The sequence below is a fragment of the Sapajus apella genome, unplaced genomic scaffold (genome assembly GCF_009761245.1).
Source record: "Sapajus apella isolate SASKATOON/1434 unplaced genomic scaffold, GSC_monkey_1.0 scaffold33, whole genome shotgun sequence".
In the NCBI taxonomy this organism is placed as follows: Eukaryota; Metazoa; Chordata; class Mammalia; order Primates; family Cebidae; genus Sapajus; species Sapajus apella.
The window spans coordinates 23,225,269-23,251,501 of record NW_022436973.1 but is presented as its reverse complement, the minus strand read 5'-3'; the positions used below and the strand labels follow the sequence as shown (position 1 = coordinate 23,251,501).

General features: G+C 42.0%; 1 protein-coding gene across 1 annotated transcript; it reads right to left on the bottom strand.

Moving 5' to 3' along the window:
- Positions 1-402: 402 nt before the first annotated feature.
- On the bottom strand, positions 403-26,233 carry ZNF343 (zinc finger protein 343). The gene is given in 10 exon segments (XM_032295620.1): positions 403-797; positions 920-1,197; positions 1,200-2,279; positions 2,282-2,650; positions 11,000-11,095; positions 11,098-11,119; positions 12,128-12,186; positions 12,364-12,619; positions 24,239-24,325; positions 25,982-26,233. Coding segments are annotated over 7 exon segments (1,782 nt in total). The 5' UTR covers positions 12,482-12,619; positions 24,239-24,325; positions 25,982-26,233; the 3' UTR covers positions 403-797; positions 920-1,159.

Here is a 26,233-nt window from a genome sequence, read left to right as displayed (position 1 = left end):
GAAAACCCCTCAGAGGTGAATGAGGTAGTGACTTGGGGTGGTAAGATAGTCCTCTTAAGTCAGCTGAAGAGGGGCATCGGATGAAGCTCCACCCACAAGGCCTGCCCACACAGGTCTTCTCCCTGAGTGTGTCCTCCTCTAGTACAAGATGAGGTTTAACTTATTGCTAGTGTGTTTCACATTTTCCCTCCTCACCCATGTAAAGTTTGTCCCCAAAAAAGCTGTTCTTTGAAGAGGTGCACCTTTTTCCTAAGTCCTTGTCCATTCTCCCCACACATGCGGAGGTATTTCTATTCTATATACTCTGGGGTTTAGTGAAGGGTCACTCATGGCTGAAGCCTTATCCACATTCCTTATATACCTAACATGTCTTAGAATCAATTCTCTGGAGAGACAATGAGATGGAAAATTGAGGATTCATTGGGGAGTAAGGGCAGGACTGGGCAGAGGAAGAGGCTGACCTGCAATGTGTCTGCAACCCAGTGATCCTTCAGTTCGACTGGGACCTCCGGATCTGGAATGACCTTCTGGAGTTGTCCCAGTTGAGTCAAGCGTGGGGCCAGGAGCTACCCCTGCGAAGATGCATACCCCCAGAGTGTGCAGCTCCCTGTGGCTGAGAGCGAGTTCCAGAGTGGAGGGCATCTCTGCCAGCAGCAACACTGTTCTCTCAGGCAGCTGAGCTGTTAGCCGTGAAAAGGTCATCTCAGCAGAGCTCCAGTGTCCCCACATGCCAATTCTCCCTGTGGTGTGTGATCACAAATGCTTTGCCCGGACACCCTGCAGCAAAGACCTCCTTCCTGAGGGTCATCTTATGCCTGACTGTCCATTCTTTTGCTCACCAACACTCCCCAGACAATGGTGCTTCCCCTGAGGCTGTCATTGGATGTTTGGTAAATGTTGATTATTGCTAAAGCCTTACCCACGGTCACTACACAAATGAAACTTCTCTCCTCAGTGTATCCTCTGTGCACACTCTATACTCATAAGGCTCCTCTCTTGAACGTGTCCCTCCCATGCCAGATAAGGGTCGACACATCTCTGGAACTTCACTCACATTCTGCATACACAGGGTCTATTCCCCACGTGTCTCTCGGGTAACATGAGGCTTGACTGATCACTCAAGTCTTGCCCATGACCGCTGCATACATAGTTTCTCCCATCAGTGTGTCCTCTGGTGCCTGATGAAATTCGACTTACACTAAAGCCTCGCCCGCACTCCCTACAAACGTAATGCTTCTCCCCTGAGTGTGTCCTCTGGTGGACAAGGAGGAGTGATTTCTGGCTAAAGCCTCGGCAACACTCGCTGCACACGTAAGGCTTCTCTCCTGAGTGTGTCCTCTCATGTACAATAAGGGTTGACTTGTCACAAAAGCTTCACCCACATTACCTGCAAATACAAGGCTTCTCATTTGTGTGTGTCCTCTGATATCTGGTGAGATTTGACTTCTGGCCAAAACCTCACCCACACTCCCTGCAAACATCATGCTTTTCCCCCGAGTGTGTCCTCTGGTGGACAGCGAGGAATGATTTCCGACTAAAGCCTCATCCACACTCACCACACACATAAGGCTTCTCTTCAGAGTGCGTCCGCTTGTGTATCATGAGGGTTGACTTGTCGCAGAAGCCTCTCCCACACTCCCTGCAAACATAAGTCTTCTCATCTGAGTGTGTCCTCTGGTGTTTGATGAGATCTGAGTTCTGGCTAAAGCCTCACCCATACTCCCCGCAAATTTAAGGCCTCTCCCCTGAGTGAATCCCCTGGTGTTTTCTGAGGGTTGACTTATCACAAAAACCTCATCCACACTCTAGGCACACATAGGGTTTCTCACCTGAGTGTGTCCTCTGGTGTCTGATGAAGGATGACTTCTCGCTAAAGCCTCGGCCACACTCGCTGCAAACATAGGGCTTCTCCTCTGAGTGAGTCCACTGATGTCTATTGAGGATGGACTTATTTCTAAAGCTTTGCCCACACTCCCTGCACAAATAAGGCTTCTCTTCTGAATGTGTTATCTGGGGTCTGTTGAGGTTATACTTCTGGCTAAAACCTTACCCACACTCACTGCACACATAAGGCTTCTCCATCGAGTGTGTCCAATGGTGTCCGATGAGGGTTGATCCATCTTTAAAGCCTCACCCACAATCACTGCAAATGTAGGGCTTCTCCCCTAAGAGGGTTCTTGGATTTGTAATAAAGTTTGATTCCAGGCTATGGTCTGGTTCACACTCTCTACAGTTGATTGCTCCAAATCTCAAGGTTTCTAATTCCTTCAAGTCTTTGGCTGCACAGGGTTTGTTCTTTGGGCTGAGCTGGGCTCTATTTCTACCACCATGTTGCCTTCTCTAGGACTTGCTGACTGTCTTTGGAGTAGGCTGGGGAATGCCCTTGAGGTTTCTCTCTCCTCTGTCCTTGCAGACCAGGGTTTGGAGCCACCTCCTCTCTCCTGATCTTCTGTGTTTTCATTCCAGCAGCTTTGATGGGGATACTGCTGCCCCTGCTGTTTCCAGTGCCCTGGGCTAGAATTCCCTGGATGGAAGTGATTTTCTGCACGTAAGCCCAGGAAGATCTGAAGCACATGTTGGCTGAGGAATTGCTGAAAAGAGAAGGCCAGAAGGCAGGAGGAACAAGGGTAGATTTCTGGCTTTGGCTCTGCTAAAGAAATAAAGTTTTCAGTTAGAGTACCGTAAGTAGGGCTGCTGGGCTCCTCTCCCTTGTCTTAGGACAGAGAATGTTTTGCTGCCATGCCTGTAATTGATAGTATAAATACAACACAATTTGCTTCTGAGCAATGATTCCTTTACATTCCATCACATTTTCTATTGCAATCCAAAAAATCCACAACAAAAACATCTTGGGACCAGGAACCTCTCAAGTGAGTATTCTGTTCTGTAAATAGCTTTAATTATACTTAGCCTTCTCCTTCTTCTAAAATCTTCTAAGCCATAGACATTCACATTGGTATATACTGTCCACAACTCTGTTCTGCTTGGAGATAATGGTCTCTATGACACGTGGAAATCTCCTTCATGACTGTTCTTATTATATAAAAAAAGAGTCTGATAGGCATAAAAAGTCCCTCAGTATGGAGGGTTTCAAATGCAGGCGAAAGTGTATGGAATACTTATTAAAGAAATTATAGTATATAAAACAAATATAAATTTCAGGCTGCCCACCTGTAAACAAAGACTTCTTAGAAAACGTCAAAGTACTAGGTTCTCTATTAAGTATTATGAATTCAGCAATGAACAAGAAAGACGTGGTCCATTTTAGGACTGTGACAACAAACCAAAACAACAAAATCTGCCTTTCTTTCTACTTTTCATAAATTAGTAAAAAGACAAATTTTTCATTTACAGCAGCACCTGCCTACAAAATATCAAAACTAGATGTTGCCTTTCATCACAACTAGATCTATCCAATTGATGCTAAGAAATAACCTCCTTGGCCCCAGACCCTGCTGCGCCTGATTGGAGACTTCTGCCTAACTAATGAACGCTGGAGTCTTTATACTCACCTCTGTCTGTCCCTACAAACTCATTTTATCCTATCCAGAATGCTAGTTTTCAAAACTTTATTAGGAAAAACATCATGAAACTGCTCTCTAACAGTAAAACATTTTACTTTTTCCCCCTCACCAAACTATACAGTGAATTTCTTCATTGCTGTGTCTCCTTGTCTCTTATGCAAAGGATTTGTGCCTTTTGATTTTTTGACCTTTTGTGTTCTTTGTTTTAGTTTCTGACAATGTGTTTTCCCTTTGGTTGCTTTCTGTGCATAGACTGAGCTGTATGTGCTCAAAGCTGTTTGTCTGGCAGCCTTGCCATGGGTGAGGCTCTCAGTAACTGTTAGGCTCTGTTTGCTGTCACTGAACACTCCCTGAGCTTATTTGGTTTACTTGGGTTCTTAAAGTAACTCATTATTTGTTTCTATTTCTGGCCAATCACCTCTTACAAGACTTGTGGTCATTCTAGTATCTTGTGACATGAACTTTTAGTCTTGATACTTTGACCGTGACTTGCTGCCATCTTTCTGGTTTATCTAGAAGCATACCAGGTCATTCAGACCACAGTCTGAATATATAGATGGTATATAGCACTGATGTAACACCCTACATCACTGAGAAGTATTTCAGTAGAAGAAGAAATCTCATTTGTGTCTATTTTGTGTTAAACACAGGAGCCAAAAGCTCATTACACTTAACACCCTGTTAAGTAGGCCCCATGTGTACTCATTATGATTCTAATCCCTATGCCTTACTAGGAAAGTGTCACCATTCACTAAAGATAATTTAGATTTAAAGAGGCCATTCTGAGGAACTCTGCTTTCTATCATGCCCCTTTGCTATATAATAATTCAGTATATATTTCTAAAGAACTATATAGTTAAGAGATCTGGCTTACATCATCAATACATTTACTCATTTGCTTAATCTTAAAATGCAAGGAATAAGGCTGGGCACAGTGGCTCACACCTGTAATCTCAGAACTTTGAGAGGCTGAGGCAGGCGGATCACCTGAGGTCGGGAGTTTGAGACCAGCCTAACCAATGTGGAGAAACCGCATCTCTACTAAAAATACAAAATTAGCCGGGCATGGTGGCACATGTATGTAATCCCAGCTACTCAAGAGACTGAGGCAGGAGAATCACTTAAACCCAGGAGGCAGAGGTTGCAGTGAGTCGAGGTCATGCCATTGCACTCCAGCCTGGGCAACAAGAGCAAAACTTCATCTCAAAAAAAAAAAAAAAAAAAAAAAAAAAGCAAGGAATATAGTTTCAAAATTGTTGACCCAATAACCTTATAAAATATATACAAAATATAGTCCATTTAGTTCAAGATTGGTTGCAGTTCTTCTTTGTGAACAGAGAAGGAGTTGGCCAATTTTTTTCTGTAAAGAACCAAAGAGTAGCATGGTGGCTCATACCTGTAATATCAGCACTTTGGGAGGCTGAGGCGGGTGGATCACGAGGTCAGGAGTTCAAGACCAGCCTGACCAACATGGTGAAACCCCATCTTTAAAAACTAAATAAATAATAAAAATTTAAAAAAAAGAGATCCAAAGAGTAAATATTTTAGGCTTTGTAGGTGACATGGTGTCTATCATGACTGCTTAACTCTGACAATGTATAACAAAAGCAGCTATAAATAATTCATTGTTCCAAAAAAACTTTATTTACAAAAACAGGCAGTGAGAGAGATTTGGCCTGTAGACCCTAGGTTTGCCAGCTCTCACTTTACTATGGAGTATGGTCAAAGCTCTCTGTTAACTGGGTTGTTTTCACATTACCTGTGGTCGTATTATTATTTTGGAAAATAGGTAGATTTTTTTCTCTTTGTATTCCAGTTTAGGGATTTTCCCTCTTTGTTGATTTGATGTAATGTAAAACATTAATATGCTCTAAAAGTGCAAAACTATTCAGAAAGGTCTTCTCAGAGAGGACATGCCTCTCCTTTCCATAGCCTTCCAGCCAAATTCCACATATAACGTCACAGCTAACCAATCTCATTCGTTTCTGGTTTATTAACCCTGTGATATTTTGTGGGGAAAAAAAAAGAAGAAACATATGGATATGCTCATAATTTCTCAGAATTTACTCCCTATCAGTTCAGAGGAGCTCTTCCTCATTCTGGAAGGATGTACCATAACTTCTTCAACCAATTGACTACATAAGAGCAATTAGGTTACTCTAATGTTTTATATAGAAACAATGCTATAGTGAATCACCTTGTGCAAATGTAATAACTTTGGAGATGAATCTTCAGGGTAAATTCTTCTAGGTAGGAATGCCAGATCAAAGCACAGGCACATATAGTTTTGTTACATATTGCCAAATTTCCCTCCATAATGGCTGCAGCATTTCTGCATAGCCATCTACAGTGTATAATGTTGCCTATATCCCTCAGCTTTGTCAAGTATTTTGTCAACCCTTGAAATGTTGCAAATGATACATTAAGAATGGTGTGTAGCTTTAATTTGCACTTATCTAATTAGAAGTGAAGTTAAACACCTTTTCAAACATTTAAGGGCCAATGTTATATTTTATTTTGTGAACTGTCTATTTAGGTATTTTGCCTATTTTCTTCCTATCTGGTTTTATGGTTCTTCTTAAATTTTAAGATTCATTCTATATTATGGAAAATAACTCTTCATATGTGATATACTGTCTGTGACAAATAGTTCCTGGAAATTTGACCTTTCTTTTGACTTTGTTTACAGTATCCAACATATCACTCTTCTCCTCTAGGCATCTGAATTTTTAGCCAAATTTAGAAAACCTTTTCCTATGTCCAGGTGATAGAATATTTACCCCCATTCTATCCTAGTATGTTTACGGTTTAATTTTTTACATTTAGAGCTCAAGTCATATAGGATTTTTTTTGTGTATAGTGTGTGGTATATGGTCCAATGTTTTTTCAAATGGAAATGGATATCTAGTTACCCAACACCATTTATTAAAATGTCCATCTTTACTCCGGGGATTTGAGATGCTACCTTCATCGCATACCAAAGTTCCATAAGTTCTTGGGTTGACTTCTTAACCTTCTCCTTGATTCCGCTGGTCTATTTGTCTAGTCGTGGGCCAGCACCACAATGTTTTCTTTCTTTATTTTCTCCTTGCAGCTTTAACTCAAAGGACACATTTTAATTCTAAAGGTTTTTGTAGTATATTTTAGTGTCTGATAAGGATAGTATTCTGTTATGGCTTTTATTTTTCAAAAAGTGCCTTCTTGACAGTTTTCCACATTTATTTTTCCATGTGAATTTCACAAAAGAGCTTGTTACTACTTTTTTATTGGTATATGTTAACTTTATGAATTACCTTAGGGATAACTGACAACCTGATTTTAATCTATAAAAATATTTTTTGAGGGCAGGCATGGCTCACACCTGTAATCCCAGCACTTCAGGACGCCCACATAGGTGGATCACTTTAGACCAGGAGCTTGAGACCAGCCTGGGCAACATGGCAAAACCCTGTCTCTACTAAATATACAAACAGTTAGCTGGCATGGTAGCATGTACCTGTAGTCCCAGCTACTAGGACGACTGAGGTGGAGAATCACCTGAGCCCAGGAAGTCGAGGCTGCAGTGAGCTATGATCATGCCACTGCACTCCAACCTGGATGATAGATGTGAGACTCTTGTCTCAAAAAAAAAAACTAAAAAAAAATTTATATATAATACATATTATTTATATTTATATATTATTTTATGTATTTATTATAAAAATGTATTTATATATATGTAAAATATATTTCTTTGATTAAAAATAATATATATATATTATTTTTATATTTATATAATATATATATTTATCTAATATATATAAAATATATATATTATTTTTAATCAAAGAAATTTTAACATAGATTTGGTATTAGATGACGCCATTAACTTTGTTAAATATAGTAGTGGTATTGTGGTTATGTAAAAATCCATTTTTAATTTTTAGAGAAATGTGGTATATTTAAGGGTGTCATGGTATTTTGAATTAACTTTAAAATAATTTGGCCAGAAAGGGAGAAGGGAATGATAATACAAGCAGGTAATATGTTAATAACTATTAGATTTAATAACTATTTATTAAATTAATAACCATTAAATTTAATAACTATTAAATCTAGATAATTCATGTTCCTCCTTGACCTATCAGCCCTGCGAACACTTATTTCTAAGATACAACTTAAGCTCCCTTCTTGCAGTAAACTGTATCTTGGTCACAATATCTGCTGTTCCTCCCCACGGAGCCCGTCTCTGAAGAAAGATTATCTTTCCCACCACAATGACATCAGATTTGGCTTTGGCCAATGAAGGTTAGTGGGAAGTTAGTACACTTTCAAACAAGTTTTAAGAGCTACCATGTGGTCCCATCATTGCTCTTTTTCCCTATACCTTGAGAACCCCATGATCCAGATAGAAACTGCTCCTTTTGCTTGGATCCCAAAACCAATAGAGTTGAACCACACCTGAAGTAACCAAGAGAAAATCTAAGTGAGAAATGAACATTTGCTATTATAAGCCACTAAAGTATAGAGGTTGTTTATCACAATATTAGCTGGTCTAAGCTTCCTAAATTATCTTCCCTGTGAAGGCTTTAAAGATTATTTCAGAAAGAATTGGCCCATTTATTTCTAACAATGCCCTTGAAGAAAAGACATTAACATGAATATGTGAAGAAAGAGAGAAAAAGAGACTCAGGCAGGGCACCATGGCTCACACCTGTAATCCCAGCACTCTGGGAGACAAGGGTGGCCAGATTGCTTGAACCCAGGAGTTCAAGACCAGCCTGGACAACATGGCAAAACCTTGTCTCAAAAAAAAGAAATAAAATAAGGAAAGAAAAGCGGAAAGGAGAAAGAAAGAAAGAGACTGTTAGAAAGAAAAATAATATGCTCTCAAGAAAACTTTGAGAATAAACTTGTGGTTGCAGGCAAGGAGAAATATGGGAACGAAGCACAGGTGAGACAGTGACAGATAATGGGTTTGTTATAATGTGTGATGGGGGAAATTTGTTAAAGTTCACAAATTGCTAAAAGGTATGAATATAAACACAGAAAAGGAGTATGTGACACTAACTCCTACGGACCCCTGCAGTCCAAAGAAAAGAAAAAGAAGAGAATAGCCCAAAAGAGAGATGTAAGAGGCTGGAGACTGCAGAACATTACGGTGTCAAGCAAGACAAAAGAAACAATTTCAAGGAATGCTATTGGCATCCAGATTTTCAATATCAAGATTAATTTAAACTAGGTCATTTTTTTGTTTGTTTGATGTTTTTTGAGTTTTTTTGAGATGGAGTTTTGCTCTTGTTTCCCAGGCTGGAGTGCAATGGCACGATCTTGGCTCACTACAACCTCTGCCTCCTGGATTCAAGTGAATCTCCTGCCTCAGCCTCCGGAGTAGCTGGGATTACAGGTGCCCACCACCACACTCGGCTATGAACCAGGTCATTGTCCTCTGAATCAGTTATATAGGTATTAACAGTGGGAGAGAAAACAGTATGACCAGAGAAAAATAAAAATAAAAACAAAACCTAGTTGGACTAACTAGTTAAGGCCAAATCAAAACACGCAAAACCATTTACGAAAATAATAAATCTTTTTTTTTTTAAAGGAAAAACACAGCCCACACAGAACCAGTCTGAAATGGATGAATCTATACTAATTTAGATGGAGCCAGGTCAGATGGGCGCTAGTTCAAACCAGAGGGAATAAGATCAAAACACATCAAAGAAGATGAAAATGGAAAAAAGTAAACCTGATTAAATATATCAGGAAAACAGCCATGCCATTTGGAGGAAACTCCCAAAGAAGCCCCTGCCTGAAACTGGTTTGTGTCTCTAAAAATGTAATTCTTCTCTACATGTTTTATCTAGAAATATGGGAATACCTAGAACAGTACAATCCAGTACAGCAGCCACTGGCCATGTGTTTATTGAGCACTTGAAACATGGCTAATCTGAACTAAGATGTACTCTAAGTGTAAAATACACACTGGGTTTTGAAGACAGTCCAAAAAATAAGTAAAATACCTAATTAACAAGTTTTGTTAATTTCATGTTAAAATGATACTTTAATATATTGTATTAAATAATATATATATTCTTAAAGTTGATTTGACCTATAGATTTACTTTTAAAAATATAGTTGCTAAGAAATTTTAAACTACCTATGTGGCTCACATTATATTGCTACTAGACAGCACTGATGTAGAACAAGGAGTGGAAAATGACTGCCCACAAGCTAAATCCAGTCCTTTTTTTATCACCTACAAGCTAAGAATGGTTTTTACATTTTTAAATGCCTAGAAAAAAGTAAAAATAGTAATATTTCATGATACATAAACATATGAAATTCAAATTTCAGTGTGCATAAAGGAAGTTTTACTGGAACATAGCCATGCTCATCTATTTACATATCATTTATGGGTGCAACTCAATGGCAAGTTAAGGGTTGTTACAGAGGCCTTATCACCTTTAAAAACAATTCTTGGCCGGGCGCGGTGGCTCAAGCCTGTAATCCCAGCACTTTGGGAGGCCGAGGCGGGTGAATCACGAGGTCAAGAGATCGAGACCATCCTGGTCAACATGGTGAAACCCCGTCTCTACTAAAAATACAAAAACATTAGCTGAGCATGGTGGCACGTGCCTGTAATCCCAGGCACTCAGGAGGCTGAGGCAGGAGAATTGCCTGAACCCAGGAGGCGGAGGTTGCGGTGAGCCGAGATCGCGCCATTGCACTCCAGCCTGGGTAACAAGAGTGAAACTCCGTCTCAAAAAAAAAAAAAAAAAAAAAAACAATTCTTGTATGGCCCTTTACAGAAAACGTTGGCCAATCCCTGATCTAGAGTTATGTTGCAATTGATAACATTTATCAACCCAGATTTAAATAATCATTTTAAGTTTATAAACAAATGAAAATGAAAAAAATATGGTTTATGAAACCCCCAAACCACAATAAACTTGACTCTTAATTTTAACTTGTGTCACAGAGATGCATCTCTCCCTTGTCTGCCCCTTGCAAACGATGCCCCAGCCTCACTGGCCTCCTTGCAGTTTCATATACTGGGCAGGTACATCCCCTCACGAAAGTCTTCACGTCAGTAATTCCCTCCACCTGAAATGCCCTTGCCCTAGATACCAGAGTTCTAACCTCCTCACCATATTATGTCTTTAGCCAAATGTTACTTCACTGATTTCCAATACCCAGTTTTAAAATTCAACCAGCCACCCTATCACACCCAATACCCCTTTATCCTGCCTTATTTTACTATTTTTTGCTATGTTTCACTTATCACCTTTTAACATACCATATGATAATATCCCTGTATATAGAGCTTTTTGTTGTCTATCTCCTTACACTAGAAAGTAAGCCCCATGGAGGCAGGGATTACGATTTTGTTTACTAATGTGTTGTAAGTGTCTAGAACATTTTTTGTGGTACATAGTAGGTGATCAATAAATCTCTACTGAATTAATGAAGGAAAGGAAAGAACATAGCCTCACCCTATGAGAGAAGATTCCTTTAATTCTCCATCATCACTTCTCTGTATAGATTCCTCTGCTCTGGACTCAGTCTCTTCCATTCTGCTTCCGTGAAGTCACATCCCTGAATGTAACTGGTACCTACAAACAACCAGTAAATTAATGTATAGCAAGCCACCATCAATCTTCCCTGTGTGTAGAGCACAGCTGGTGGCCCTGGGGAACCTGGATATGCAAGTTGATGTAATTCGTCGGAGTACACGGTTCTCCATATGAAGTTCTTCTGAGCACTACTGCACGCCTGGCTTTCTGTTTTTTGTTTGTTTGTTTGTTTGAGATAGAGTTTTGTTCTTGTTGCCCAGGCTGGAGTGCAGTGGCGCAACCTTGGCTCACTACAACGTTTTCCTCCCATGTTCAAGCAATTCTCCAGCCTCAGACTCCTAAGTAGCTGAGATTACAGGCATGTGCCACCACACCCAGCTAATTTTTTGTATTTTTAGTAGAGACGAGGTTTCTCCATGTTGGTCACGCTGGTCTCAAACTCCTGATCTCAGGTGATCTGCCCCCCTCCGCCTCCCAAACTGCTGGGATTACATGCGTGAGCTACCACACCTAGTGCCTGGCTTTCTGTTAAAACCTGTGAGGAGCATAACTGAGCACAAAACACATTCTAGGCCCTTGACACATATAATTTCACTGGAGATATGATTTGTGAATTTGTTTGTAAACCTCAGGGAGTGTTTAGGACAGTGACCTTGAGGATTCATAAGGAAGGAATTCAGAGACGGAACAGCAGAGAATGGGCTGCAGAAGGAATAAACGCATCGTGGACTTGGCGCTAGTGCTGGGCAGTAGGGAGTGGTGAAGATTTAGAGGAGAAAATGGAAGAAAACTTTGATCACAGAGAAAAATGGAAATGAACAGATGGGGTCTGGAATGAGCATTTTTTAGAAGTTTAGGTTACTAAATGGGATCTGTAAAATCCTTGTCTTTGCTATATATTTTAACAACGTTTTTCAACAAAGCCTAATGCTTCACTCATCTACCCAGATGTTGACCACCTTTTCCCTTCCCAAGAAAGAGAATATACATCTGTTCTCTGCGAAATGAGCCAGCAATGCAGGAAAAAAAATGTAACCCCCAATTCACCACTATTTGGGCCTTTCCCTCCTTTTCCTGGGGCCAGTAAGTATCATTAGAAGGCAAGCCTAAGGGAAGAAAAAGAAGCCATGAGAAACCAGACCTCCTTCCATGACACTCCCTGAGCAGCTCTTCTGAGCCTTAGGAAGGAGTCACTTTACTCAGAGGTGACCTCTGAAGCATTCTTAGGTGAACCTGGAGTCTTGGCTCCCTCTTCATCTCTCCAGCCCCTCAACAATTCTCACCTGTTGCTTTATGATTTTGAGCCAATTTCTTCATGGTCTCTAAATTTTCCCCATTCGTTGAAAGGAAAATCTCCTCCCAGTCTTCATCTCCCAGTGCTGAAGGATAAGGCAACATCATGGCCCCAGAGTCAGCCCAGTGTGTGCCTTGAAATTCTGCCAGAGGTCCAGGTACATGTTATTTCATCTCAAGATGGATTCTGCTGCCTTCTTCCAACCTTAATTGTAAAAACCCGTCTTTTTTCCATGCAGCCAGGACCTGTGGGATGAAGAAGCAATGTGCTATTGCTGGGGCTTTTATTGTGGGCCCTAGGCCTATGCCTCTTCAACAGGGATCCTGTCCTCTCACACCTTCCTTATTCAACAAACATGGAGTCTCTGTCTATAGGGTTCCCTGGATTTTCTACCTTCATTCACTCTACCTTCATTTCTAGGCCCTCATGCTTATATTCCCTTAGCTCTCAAAATTTATTTCTTCTGCCTCTGCACCTCAGATTCAAACTCTATGTTTTGGATCAGTCTCTGCTACTACCTCAAGCCCGAATCAGAGAGAAGACAGAATATAACATAATGCCTGTGGAGAAAGAGCGCCTCTGAATGTTTCCTGCAGACCAATCAGTGCATGCAGAACTCAGCTTCTGACTCCCCTGCCCCGGCCCAAGTTTCCGTCTATATTCAATTCCCTATGTCTTGGATGGGCACAGTGGCTTACATCTGTAATGCCAGTACTTTGGGAGGCTAAAGCAAGTGGATTGCTTGAGCTCAGGGCTTCAAGACTAGTCTGGGCAACATGGCAAAAATACCATCTCTACAAAAAATACAAAAATTAGCTGGACATGGTGGTGTATGCCTATAGTCCCAGCTACTCAGCAGGCTCAGGTGGGAGGATCACCTGAGCTCGGGAAGTCAGGACTGCAATGAGCTGAGATCGTGCCACTGTACTCTAGTCTGGACGACAGGAGTGAGACCCTGTCTCAAAAAAAAAAAAAAAATCCTATATCCCTGTATTCTGAGGCATTTAGGAGATCAAAACTCAGTCCTTCTTACTTAAGGGAGAGAGCTCCAGGTCTCACAACTACTCTGAAGAGACAACCCCCCCACCCCAGCTTCCATTTTTATGCATGCCTACCACATGACCTTATCAGAGATGTACATTTGTGTATCCTGATGGGCCCAAGTCAAAGCCTTACACTGATGTGGTCCCAAAGAAGGCAGGTGGTATTAGGAGCTATGCCACCTTCAGAAGCTCCTCAGATGCTGTCTAAGATTTTACCCCAAATGACTACAGGCCTATTGTTGCCTAGTACCCTTCTGAGACTAGCTGGGGCCTCTAAGCAGCTCTTGTAATTCATCCCCCAACACCACAGGCAAAATGATCACTCCATCTTCTGTCAAACCTGGGCATCATACCATATTGCAATTTCTCTATTTATGTGACTGTCTTTACTAAACTATGATGCTTCTTGTAAGATGAAATGAATCTCAGTCTTTTTGCCAATCTAATTCTAGTGATAGGGATAAAAGAGGCCTTTGTGGTAGATTTTATCATCGTTCCCAATTACTTGTTGCTCTATAAAAGGACTGTACTTCCCCGTCCCAGACACCAGGCTTGACCTTGTAACTTGCCTTGGAAAATGAATGTGAGTGAAAGTGACAATGCCATTTCTAAGCACTGCATAAATCTGCCATTTCTCTTGTTCTCAGAACTATGTCCCCAAAGGGACTGTGATTCTATTGTAAAAGGTCATGGTACAGAGCTAAAGCCAGCATATAATACCTATGGTACAACATAGCTGAAGCTGACAAAGCCTTTCTCCTAGTAATACTAGTATCTGTAGCTAACATTTGTAAGGCAAGATCTGTACTAAGTACAGATTTTTTTTTTTTTTTGAGACAGAGTCTCGCTCTGTTGCCCAGGCTGGAGTGCAGTGGTGCAGTCTCAGGTTCAAATAATTCTCCTTCCTCAGCCTCCTGAGTAGCTGGGGTTACAGGCGGCTGCCACCATACACAGCTAATTTTTTGTACTTTTAGTAGAGACTGGGTTTCACCATGTTGGCCAGGCTGGTCTTGAACTCCTGACCTTGTGATCTACCAGCCTCGACCTCTCAAAGCATTGGGATTACAGGCGCAAGCAACTGGCCACTAAGTGCAGTTTCTGATAATCTTCACAACACAGCCAAGAGGTAGATGCTGCTATTCTTTCCATCTCACAAAGGAAGAAACCGGGGCACCAAGGGGCTGCTTTATTTGTCTTTAAGATTACACAGCTACCAAAAGTCAGAGCCTGGCCCAAGGTTGGGCTGAGTTATTCTATAATAATAACCTCCACACAATCTCAGTGACTTAATGTAATAAAGGTTTATTTCTCATCAGGCTCCATGACTATTATCTGTCAACTAATTCATCTTCACTCAAGGACTGGGGCTAATAGTGCAGCCCCTATTTGGAAAATGGCCAGTAGAAGTAGCAGAGGAAGACAAAAGATGGAGACCCATATACAAGTGCTTAAAAATTCTACCCAAAGAGACAATTCTGACCATAGCTCACTGGCAAATCAAGTCACCTGGTCACTCCTGAGTTCAACATGATAGGGTGTATACCTATAAGGAGTGGCCAAACAATGAGGATGAAGAGTGAAGCATGCTACTATAAGGACCCAAGCCCATAAACCCATTCTCACCTAGCCCTAGTCCCCACTATTGATTCAGCCTTCAAAGTAGAAAGATTTGTGGTTGTGCCTAGAAGACAAAAATGAAGGACATGGTCCCATCACTTGCCATACCATCACAGAACAAGCAGGGATGTTGTCCAGGAGGAACCTCATTCAGCACAGAAAGAACAGGATGCTCTCAGGGTGGATCCAAAGAATGAAAATGATGCTGCTATTTAGGCTATAAGATGAAGTCTGCCCGTCTATCCAGGAAGAAACACTCCAGATAGAGGACAGTCTGATCAAGGAAGGAGAAGGGGCTGGGTGCGGTGGCTCATCCTTATAATCCCAGTACTTTGGGATGCCGAGGCAGGTGAATCACCTGAGGTCAGGAGTTCGAGACCAGCCTGGCCAGCATGGAGAAACAGTCTCTACTAAAAATATAAAATTAGCCGGGTGTGGTGGCACATGCCTGCAATCCTTGCTACTCAGGAGGCTGAAGCGGGAGAATCACTTGAACGCGGGAGGCGGAGGTTGCGGTGAGCTGAGCTCACACCATTGCACTCCAGGTTGGGAAACAAGAGCAAAACTGTGTCTCAAAAAAAAAAAAAAAAAAGAAAGAAAGAAAGGAGAGGGGAAGTGGGGCACGGGGAAGGAGAGGAAGAGAAAGAGAAAGAGAGGGAGAAAAACAAAATGGATAATTTCTTAGGAGAATAAAAATTGCCTAAAATCAAACATAGGTGAAAAAAAAATGAACAAATTCTTAACCAGAGAAAAAAAGTGAAAAGGCAGCCAAAGATCTGCTCTACAAAAGGTATCAGCTTCACATAATTCTATTATCCAGTTCAAGCCAAACTTTGAGGAGCATGTAATTCCTGTAATAAATATTAAATCCCCAAAACATTTATTTAAATGATTCCTAACTCATTCATCAAGGACACCAAAAATAAAACACTACAAAAAAAGAAAGCTAAGGGTCAATTCCGTTTGTAAAAATAGATGCAAAAATCCTATGCATAAAACACTACCAAACTGAATCCAGCTGTACCTTAATGAAATAATAATATATCATACCAAGTAGACTTTATCCTAAGAATGACAGGACAGTTTCACATCAGAAAAGCTACTACAGGAGGGGAAACTTCCAATACTCTTTCATTAAACTGATCATCTGGAATACTTTTACCTAAGAAAAGGTGACTTAATTGTTCACATATCACTCTATGTGCTTCATCACATCTATCCATACAGATAGGCGAATATATGGACATTCAGTGTATTAAGAGCAAATTTTTCAACTTTTGTGTATGCATGAAAATGTCACAAAAAATGTTAAGGGAAAATCAGATCCAAAAAGACTTAAGTATTTGCAAAATACATGATGAGTCTAAAAAAGCAATTTATATCTGCTTATTGCTATTTCCCAGAGAAATCAATGTATCTGTCTTATTTTCATTCCAAAAGTAAATAAGTCTGTCTCTCACTACATTATAAGAGACTTCAGGGATGAAAAGTTATCTATGGCCATAAAGCAAGCATACGAAATCTGCAGCAAACAAACACTGCACGCACAACTTGCTGTATGAAATTCTATGTCTCAGCCACCTTCGTGGATATAATCTATTAGTTCCATTTGATGCTAACTGGGGTCTCAGAGACGGCAAATGATGTAAGTTACACAGTACATCCACATAAACTTCGCCTTACCCTTTTGTTTGCCAACTTCATTGTGACAAATTGATTTCCTTATAAAAATACAAATATTTGAAGTGCATAATCTTATCTAGAAGACTACTGAAATGTCCAGTTAATGAGATCTCCCATGTCCAGCTAACTGTTTGACATAACACATAAACATCCCAACTTTCTCTAAATTCTTGGTCAGTTATCTTTTTCTCAAGAGCTCTCCAGCTATTACATTATTTATTTGTTCCCAATGTCTATAACACAGATGTTTTAAAGTGCACTGTCCCTGTGTCAGGCAGGCATAAGATGACAACCCAAACTCGATAACTGAGGAGAGTTTAGTAAATGAACAATTTACAAAGGCACAGTCAGGGTTAGGTGAAACAAAAGGATGCTGCAGTCCCATGGATGGTCACAAGAGCAAAGGGTCTTTACCAACACCAGGTCTAAATGGAAGGGAGTAAGTTACCAGAACCAGGAGCTAGAACCATGTAGAAAGGACTGTTTGACAGAAGTTTTGGCCTTCGACAGAGGTGACCCAGCAAAGACAGAGCCAAGGGACCAAACACATAACAACAGAGGAGGGAACTCTGAAGCTAGATAAGGTATCTGAAAGAATTCTCCTAAAGCAAATGAGTAATTATCAGATATTCTAATTCTGTCAACCCTGTGAACTACAGCAGAATTTCTAGTATAGAATAAAGGAGATATAAATATGATATGTGATATGGTCCGGCTCTGTGTCCCTCCCCAAATCTCATGATGAATTGTAATCTCCAATAATGCAGGGGGAGCTGGTGGGAGGTCACTGGATCATGGGAACAGATTTCCCCATTGCTGTTCTCATGAGAGTGAGTTCTCACAAGATCTTGTTGTTTGAAAGCGTGTAGCACTTCTCCCTTCCCTCTGTCTTTCCTGCCACCATGTGAAGATGTGCTTGCTTCCCCTTTGCCCTTCTGCCATGATTGTAAGTTTCCTGAGGCCTCTCCAGCCATACCTTCTCTACAGACTGTGGAACGGAGAGTCAATTAAACCCCTTTTTTTTATAAATTACCTAGTCTCAGGCAGTTCTTTATAGCAGTGTGAGAACAAACTAACGCAATATGGAAAAGGTTCATTTTGTAAAAATCCAGTAATCCTGAATTTGTAATGGAAATATCGGTATGAACTTATGAAATATTTCTTAGCTCTGTCTACTGTAAAAGCCTAGACACAATGATCAATTCAGTTACAATGATCATCCTCAATGCCCAGATTTTGATCCATTTCTTCACCTGAGTATTTACTTTATTCTAATTCACTACATTATACATCTTTTTTGTGTATTTTTTGTTTGGTTTTATTTTTTAATGAGGTTTTATGTCCTGTGCTTGATTTTATAATAATAAAATAAAAACTATAAAGACACAGAAAATAAAACCATGGTGTTAGTGCTTCAGTAGACAGAAGAATGGAACAGAACACGAAGTCCATAAAGAGATTCATGTATATTTGGGATTTTAATATACGGTAAATACAGCATCTCGAAATAGTCAGGAAAGGATGGCCTCTTCATAAAGGATTAAGACAAGCTGCTATCCAGTTAGAAATTAGACTATTAGCTCATACTTTACATAAAAATTAATTCTAGGTAGAGTAAGTGCTAAAGATTAGAAACATAAAAATTTAGAAACATACAGGAGAATATACATAGGACCTTGAGAAAGGGCAGACCTATTTTAAAAAATCAACCAACCAGCTGGGCATGGTGGCTCACGTTTGCAATCTCAGCACTTTGAGAAGTCGAGGCAGGCAGATCACAAGGTCAGGAGTTCAAGACCAGCCTGACCAACATGGTGAAACCTCGTCTCTACCAAAAATACAAAAAATAGCTGAGTTTGGTGGTGCATGCCTGTAATCCCAGCTACTCAGGAGGCTGAGGCAGGAGAATCACTTGAACCTGGGAGGTAGAGGTTGTAGTGAGCCAAGATCGTGCCACTGCACTCCAGACTGGGCTATAGGACAAGACTCCGTCTCAAAAAAAAAAAAAAGGCTTGGCGCGGTGGCTCATGCCTATAATCCCAACACTTTGGGAGGCCAAGGTGGGTGTATCATTTGAGGTCAGGTGTTTGAGACCAGCCTGGACAACATGGTGAACCCCGTCTCTACTAAAAATACAAAAATTAGCCAGGCATGGTGGCAGGTACCTATAATCCCAGCTGCTCGGGAAGGTGAGGCAGGAGAATTGCTTGAACCTGGGAGGTGGAGGTTGCAGTGAGCCAAGATTGAGCCACTGCACTCCAGCCTGGGCGAAAAAAAAAGAAAAAAAAAAAAAAAAACCAACGCCGTAAATTCCAGAAGCCATTAAGGAGAAAATGCTGAAAAAGGAAGGACATAAGGACATTTTGGGGGGTGATTGAAAAGCTTTATATATTGATTGGGGATATGGTTACATGGGAATACATATCTGTCAAATTTTATTGAAATATATACTTAAGGTCTTTGTATTTTATTGTATATAAGTTATACCTGTTTTGTTTTAAAGAATAAATTTAAAAATTCTTCTCAGGGATACATAATAAAGTAACATATTTATAAATCAAATGACATGGTGTCTAATATTAGCTTTAAAATAATCCTGCAAAATAAAGGGGTGGAGTGGGGTGGTGAAACAACCTTGAACATGAATTGATTATTCTTGAAGTTGGATGATGAATTCACAGTGCGTATTTGGAAATTTTCCATTATGCAAAGTTAACCACTAAAAAGGCATTAATTATCTAATTTTGTTCTTGTCTGTTTTTAACTTAGAATGGAAGTTATCTGGCAGCAATGACATGCTCCAAAAGATGTGTTGATGAAATCAGCAGTGCACCTCCTGTCTGTCAGAAGTATCATGAATGAACATAAGTTTGTTTCTTATGAGTCAAAACTAATGGACACTAGAAACCCACAGTTTTAGCACTATTTATACTGGACCTTTGGAATGGCTTCAGAATGCTGGAGAATGCTACAACCCTAAAAGTGGAAAGTCAGCTAAGCTACAACGACTGTCTATAGTAATCATTTTGTTGTTGTTTGTTTATTCTAGGAATCCGAAAACACCTCACACAGCTCCCAGAGTATGTTTCCACCTGCCTGCTGGACACCTCACTTCAGCAAACACTTACTGAACATCTGCTACAAGCTGGGCACTGGGATGAGCTTTGCCGACATCAGACAGAGTCCCTGTCATGGAGAGCCCAGCCTGTCATGGAGAGCCCAGCCTGTCCTGGAGAGCCCAGCCAAGGTGTGCAGCTCTGTGAGCAGGGCAGTCCACAAGCTGTCACATAAATGCCTAGTCTCCCTTCCTTCTCTTCCTGACCTGCTATTCCTTCTTGCCTCATCTCCTCCACTTGTAAGACCCCCAGTTCTGTCACCACACTTGATCTCTGTGTCATCACTGACTCCTTGCCACATCTAACCAATGACAAAAGCCTGTAGATTCTGTCCACATCAGAGCTGCCTCCCATCACCCCACACCAGCTGAGAAGCTTAGACAACAGTGACAGCCTCCTGACCGGGGTCTCCACAGATCTCCCCCACACCCCAGTACTCCTTATCCATGCCTCCCACAGTTGACTCTACGTGCTGTTGACTGAACTATTCAATCGTTCCATAAATGATCCGGCGCCTACTGTCTGCCAAGGACCGTTCCGACGTTTGGGGTACTGCTGCAAATGCAACATGAAAATGCCAGCCCTCATGTGCCATTTAGTGGGGTGGGAGCAAGGAGATGAACAAAAATAAAATACACCTCAGAAAAGACACAAGACGTCAGGTGGTGACAACTACTGAGGGCAACAGAAAGATCCAGTGGGAAAGACTGAAGGAGTTGCAATTTTAAATCAAGTATTTAGGGAAAGCCTTTTAAAGGTGATTACTTGAGACTTGAATGATATGAGGGAGTGATTCATGTGGGCAACTGTGCCAACAGAGCTATAAGAAAAGAAACCAGCCCATTGAAGGTCCTAAGGCAGGAGTGAGTCCTGCTGTTCCAGAAATAACAAGTTCACTGTGGCAGGAGGGTGTGAGACACAGCAGTGGCAGCTAAGAGTAGTCAAGAAGAGCAACACCAGGGCACAGGCCATGTGCAGCCTTGGGCATGCTGGTTTTGATTCGGAGTGAAATGAGAAGCCATTGGAGGATTTTGAGCAGAGGAATAACATGCTTGAATTTACATTTTAAAAGATGTCTCTGGCTGGTAGACTAGGAACAAAGGGGAGAGGGGAAAGGAGAGGGGAAGGAAATCCCATAAAGGCTGTTGAAATAATCCAGGTGGGAGATAAAAGTGTTTTGGACAAAAGTGGACACAGTGGAGATGGTGGGTAGCAATCACATCCCGAATTTCCTTATTGTAGGTGAGTTGTGAGATGAAAAGAAAAATCAAAGACAATTCTAAGACTTTTGCCTGGAGCAGATGGAAGGATAAGACTTACCATCAACGGGGGTGAGGAAAGCCATAACTGGAGCAAATCTGGGGGAGCAGAACAAAGTTTGATGTTTGAGACTAGATTTGAGATGCTTAATACAGGTTCAAGTGGAGATTACAAGTAGGCAATTAGTCATCCAAGTCTGAAGTGGAAGGAAGAGGTCAATGCTAGAGTCATACAGATGGATTGAAAGTCCGCAGAGTGGAGGAGATCAGCAAGGCAGAGGAGGAAGATGAAAGAATCGTCAAGGACTAAGCTCTAGAGGACTCTACAGTTAGGAGGCCAGGAAAAAAAAGAACTGGCAAGGCAGACGGAGAAGTAGCCTGTGAGGGAGAAAGAAAAGGAGAGGTGCATACAGTTCTGTAGCCCAAGGACAAGGTGTGTCAAGGAGGAGGAAGAGATTGACCACAGGAACTGCTGCCAAGAAGACAGAGTAAAATAAAGACTGGAAATTCACTCCTGGGTGTAGCACAGTGGAGGCTGCTGGTGACCTTGACAAGAACAGTTTCTGGAGCGTGGGCTACAAAAGGATTTAAAACAGAATGGAAAAATAGGAACTGGAGGTAACAAGTATAGACCATTCTTTTGGGGAGGTTTGCTATAAAGGAAAGCAGAGAAATGGGGTAATAGCTAAAGGGAGAGATCACACTCAAAAGTAGCTCAAAACCTTCAAGTGGTTCCCTAATGGCCACAGAATGAAGTCCAACTCACCAACTTGGTATCCTGGCCTTTCTTAATAATGGCCCAACCCACTTCTCAATCTGAGCCACCCCCCCAACCCCATCCTGGCCCATATGGCTCCTCCACAGCCAGGAAACAGGGCTGCTCAATGCTCACAAAGACTTATTTAGTCCTGCTAGTTATTAGGCACCATGTCAGTGACACAAAATAAGCAAGAGGTCCCTGATCCTTAAAGAGCCATTTCATGGTCCAGTTCAACAAAGTACTCATATATAAAGTGGCTTGCTTTAGGCCAGGTTTGGTGACTAACGCCTGTAATCCCAGCACACTGGGAGGCCAAGGCGGGTGGATCACCTGAGGTTGGGAGTTGAGACAAGCCTGACCAGCATGGTGAAACCCCGTCTCTAATAAAAATACAAAATTAGCAGGGCATGGTGGCACATGCCTGTAATCCCAGCTACTCAGGAGGCTGAGGCAGGAGAATCACTTGAACCCAGGAGGTGGAGGTTGCAGCCAAGATCACGCCATTGCACTTCAGCCTGGGCAATAAGAGCAAAATTCCATCTTAAAACAAACAAACGAACAAACAAACAAAACAAAAACAAAGTGCTTTGGTGCTAAAGAAGAGGCTGCAGACAACTTTGCCTGAAAAAAATCCAGGCATGCTTTGCAATGGAATAAATGTGTGACTAAATCAATAGGAGTTTGATTGCCAAGCAAAAAAACCACAGAGGAATAAAACAGCACAGAATGGAATCTATTCCCACACGACTACAAGGGCACAACAAAGGGAGTAAGTTGTAGGGACAAGACTGAAAAGGTGAGTTGAGAGATAATTCAGATATTAATCAGATCTCAATACTAACAATCACAGTCCATATTTAGTAAGCATATACTATGTGCCAGGCACTACCTTATAGGAATTATCTGCCAGACCGTATAAAAATTACCACGTTTCTTCCACACAACTCCATGAGATGGGCACTATTATTTTCACCATTTTACAGATGAGGAGTAAAAGGCACAGAGAGTGAAATAATGTTTCCAAGGTTGCACAGCCAATGTGTGGTAAAGACGGGCTTTGAACCCAGGCAGTCTGTCTCCAGAGCTCACACCCAGGCTGGAGTACAGTGATGCGATCTCGACTCACTGGAACTTCCACCTTCCAGGCCAAAGCCATCCTCCCATCTCAGCCTCCTTAGTAGCTGGGACCACAGGTGTGCACCACCATGCCCAGCTAATTTTTCTATTTTAAGTAGAGACAGGGTTTCGCCATGTTGCCCAGGCTGTGTTCAAGCAGTCCACCCCTTCAGCCTCCCAAAGTGTTGAAATTACAGGTGTGAGCCACCACTCATGGCCTCATACTCTAATTATTGAGTTTGGACAGAGTTGAAGGTAGGCAATAAGAAATGGCCCTCTTGAGTAGATGAGTGGCATGATCCTTATTTTTCCTTCAGAGAAGCAACTCAAAAGGCAGGGTGGAGGGTGAACTAGAATGTGGAGAAGAGAAAAAAATCTGGGTAGCACAGCAGTGAGATGTGGGGAAAGGAATAAAGGGATATGCCAAGGTAGAATGGAGAGGACTCCGTCGCTAATTAGAAGGGCGAAAATTTCAGAAAGAACAAGTGGGCAAAAAGGACAAACTAAGCAATGGTTTTTTTTAGAAGAAATGGGCAGATTTTCAAACACTCTAGGAATTAAGATATTAAGGAATTACTGTCAATTTTGTTGAATGTGATAATATTATGGTTACATATTTAACAAATAGTCCTTCTCTGTTGGAAATGCATGAGATAGTAAATTTATAGGTAAAATTATGTGATGTTTGGGATTTCCTTCCAAATACTCCAGTAGCAAAAACAAGAAAATGAGGCAGGTGGAGGGGGGCTCAATGAAACAGGGATTATAGAACGTTGATAATTGAAGGACCTCTAAATCCTAATTCTACCCAACCCAGCCATATTGCCCAGGTAAGTTTTTTAAACTCTGTGACCTGCCACTTCTATCAATTCAGAGTTTTGATTCCTAACTTTCAAATTGTTGAGCGTTTAAAATATTGTGGAGATATAAACCCAGTTGCCTGGCACAGAACAATGGCCCAATAAATGGTGATCACCACCATTTTTTATTTCACAGTAGCTGAGAGAGCCCTGGGAATCCAGCAGCTAAGATGAAATATGGCTGGGGCAATTGATGGTGGTCACCTGAATGAAAGTACCAGTCTGGGGTGATAATTCCCCTTGGAGATCCTTGCCCTTAAAATCCTCCCAGTATTGTGGAAATACAAGCAAGGCCTTAAGCCTCAATTGCTAGACTTCAAAGTACAAGACATCAGATGGGCAAAGGAAATTCAGACATGGTTTTGAGCAGAAAAGACACTATGGGAATATGAAAGGTAAGTGGTACCTACCAGACAGTAGGTTCTCAGGGGCACAGAACTCCTTCCTTTCTCAAGAGATAGTCTTCTCCTGGCAGACAGGGATTGGAGAAGGTGGACCTGAGAGTGAAACAGGCAGTGTGAGCTTCAGGATCATCTCCAAGCACCCAGATATGGAGGCTAGAAATCTCCAAGTTTAAAATGAGCAGGGCTCCTCTCCCTTTAACAAGAAAGCCTCATATCTGTCAGAGAAGAGAAGAATGTAAACAGCTTCTAGGGGACAGAGCCACATGGGCACATCAGAATACAGTCTGTCCTGACAAGCTGTTATTACATATTTATCCCTTTAAGGCCTATGGGCCTCAAGCTGTAATATTATTAGTAATAGTTAACACTTACTAAACTCTTACTGTATACCAGAGGCAATTCCAGGCACCATACAAGTTTTACCTCCCCAAAACTCCATGAGTTATATACCTTCCTCAAAATGACAATGCTAGAAAGTGCCTCAATTTGAAGTCTAGCTGCGGAGCACCACACCCTTAGCCAGTTGGGCCAGTAATAATGTCGGCAGTGACCAATCTCTCTGGAGTCTGACAATTCCTAAAGTATCCACACATAGGGTTGAGGGGATGTATACGAAACAAAATTGGCCATGAGTTAACAAAGGTTGAATATGGTGAACAGGTCCATGGCAGTTCACTTTATGTCTCTACTGGGTAGACTTAAAATGTGTCCCTACCAAAAAATTAAAAATAAAATTAAACGCCAGATACCTGGAACTCACCATATGCCAGAAGTGATTTGGGTTGTCAATCAAAAGCCCCCAGAGTTCCCCATCCTACCTAACCCTTCACAGCACAAACCAGAAATTTGGCCCTAACATGTGAGGCAAAAGCAGACAAGTAAAGAAGAAGTCAGCCAGACAGGCCACCCAGATTAAAACCAAACCGAGGATCTTTGCTGAAAAGCACAGGGGCACCTACCACATGACACACCTTGGGACATCAGGTCCCAGAGAAAAGACCTGCCCCCATTCAAAAAACCTCCCTAAAAACCCCAGGGACTCCTGACCCAAGACACTCGCCCAGACCCTCTAAGGATATTTTGACCACCCCTGGAACCCCTAATAAACCAAGGCCCATCAAGCAACAAGGCCTGAAATGGCCTACCCCTCACCCCACCCCCGTCACCACTTGGGACATATCCAGCCCACCCAAAAAACAGAAAAACAAAAAATAAAACCTTGGCATCCACGATCAGCCCTGTATTCCCACAACCATTCAGAGATGCAGGGCTGAAAAAGCTCCCCAGCCAAAACCACCCAGCGATGTGCGGACCTAGACACGTTCCTACCCTAGCCTCGGGGATGGTCGTCCATTTGGCCCTGGCTGAACTCATTCCCACAACCCACAGAAACCCCAGGACGCAGGACTGGGGCCGCCCTCCTTATTCTTAAACTGGTTGACCCAGAATAATCCCGCCTGGTTTAAGACAGACAGAGTTCCAGGTCACCCTCGTCCTAGCGGAGGAAGAAAGGTCCGCGGAAGTCCCGGCGGCCCCAAGGTTACCAGCGAGCTGGTGCTCACCCCATCGCCTGGCCCCAGTGGGCAACGCAAGCCGCGCCCCCTCCTCCAAAAACCAAATAACCCAGCCTGCACTCTCCATCGGCCACACTCTACCCCGCGTCCTAACCTAGGCCCGGCCTTTCCAGACCCTCTTTTCCCCACGAGAGGGGGCATCCTGGGGCCAAGAAGCGGTGGAGGCCGAGCTCACCAGAGCCAGCAGGCGAGTTCCCTCAGACCTCATGCGCTGACCTATGCCAGAGCTACAGTTCCAGCATCCTCGCAGGCTTCGGCCCCCATTGGTCGCCACGGAGCCGCCTCTGGGCCGTGCAACGGTTAATTTACCAGGACAGTGACTACTGCAGTGACAGCCTCTCTCTTCTCTTAAAATCCCATGCTGAAAACTGGTTCTGGCTCCCGAGTGAAGTCTCTGTCCCCTCAGCCCGCCCTTCAAAAAAAAAAA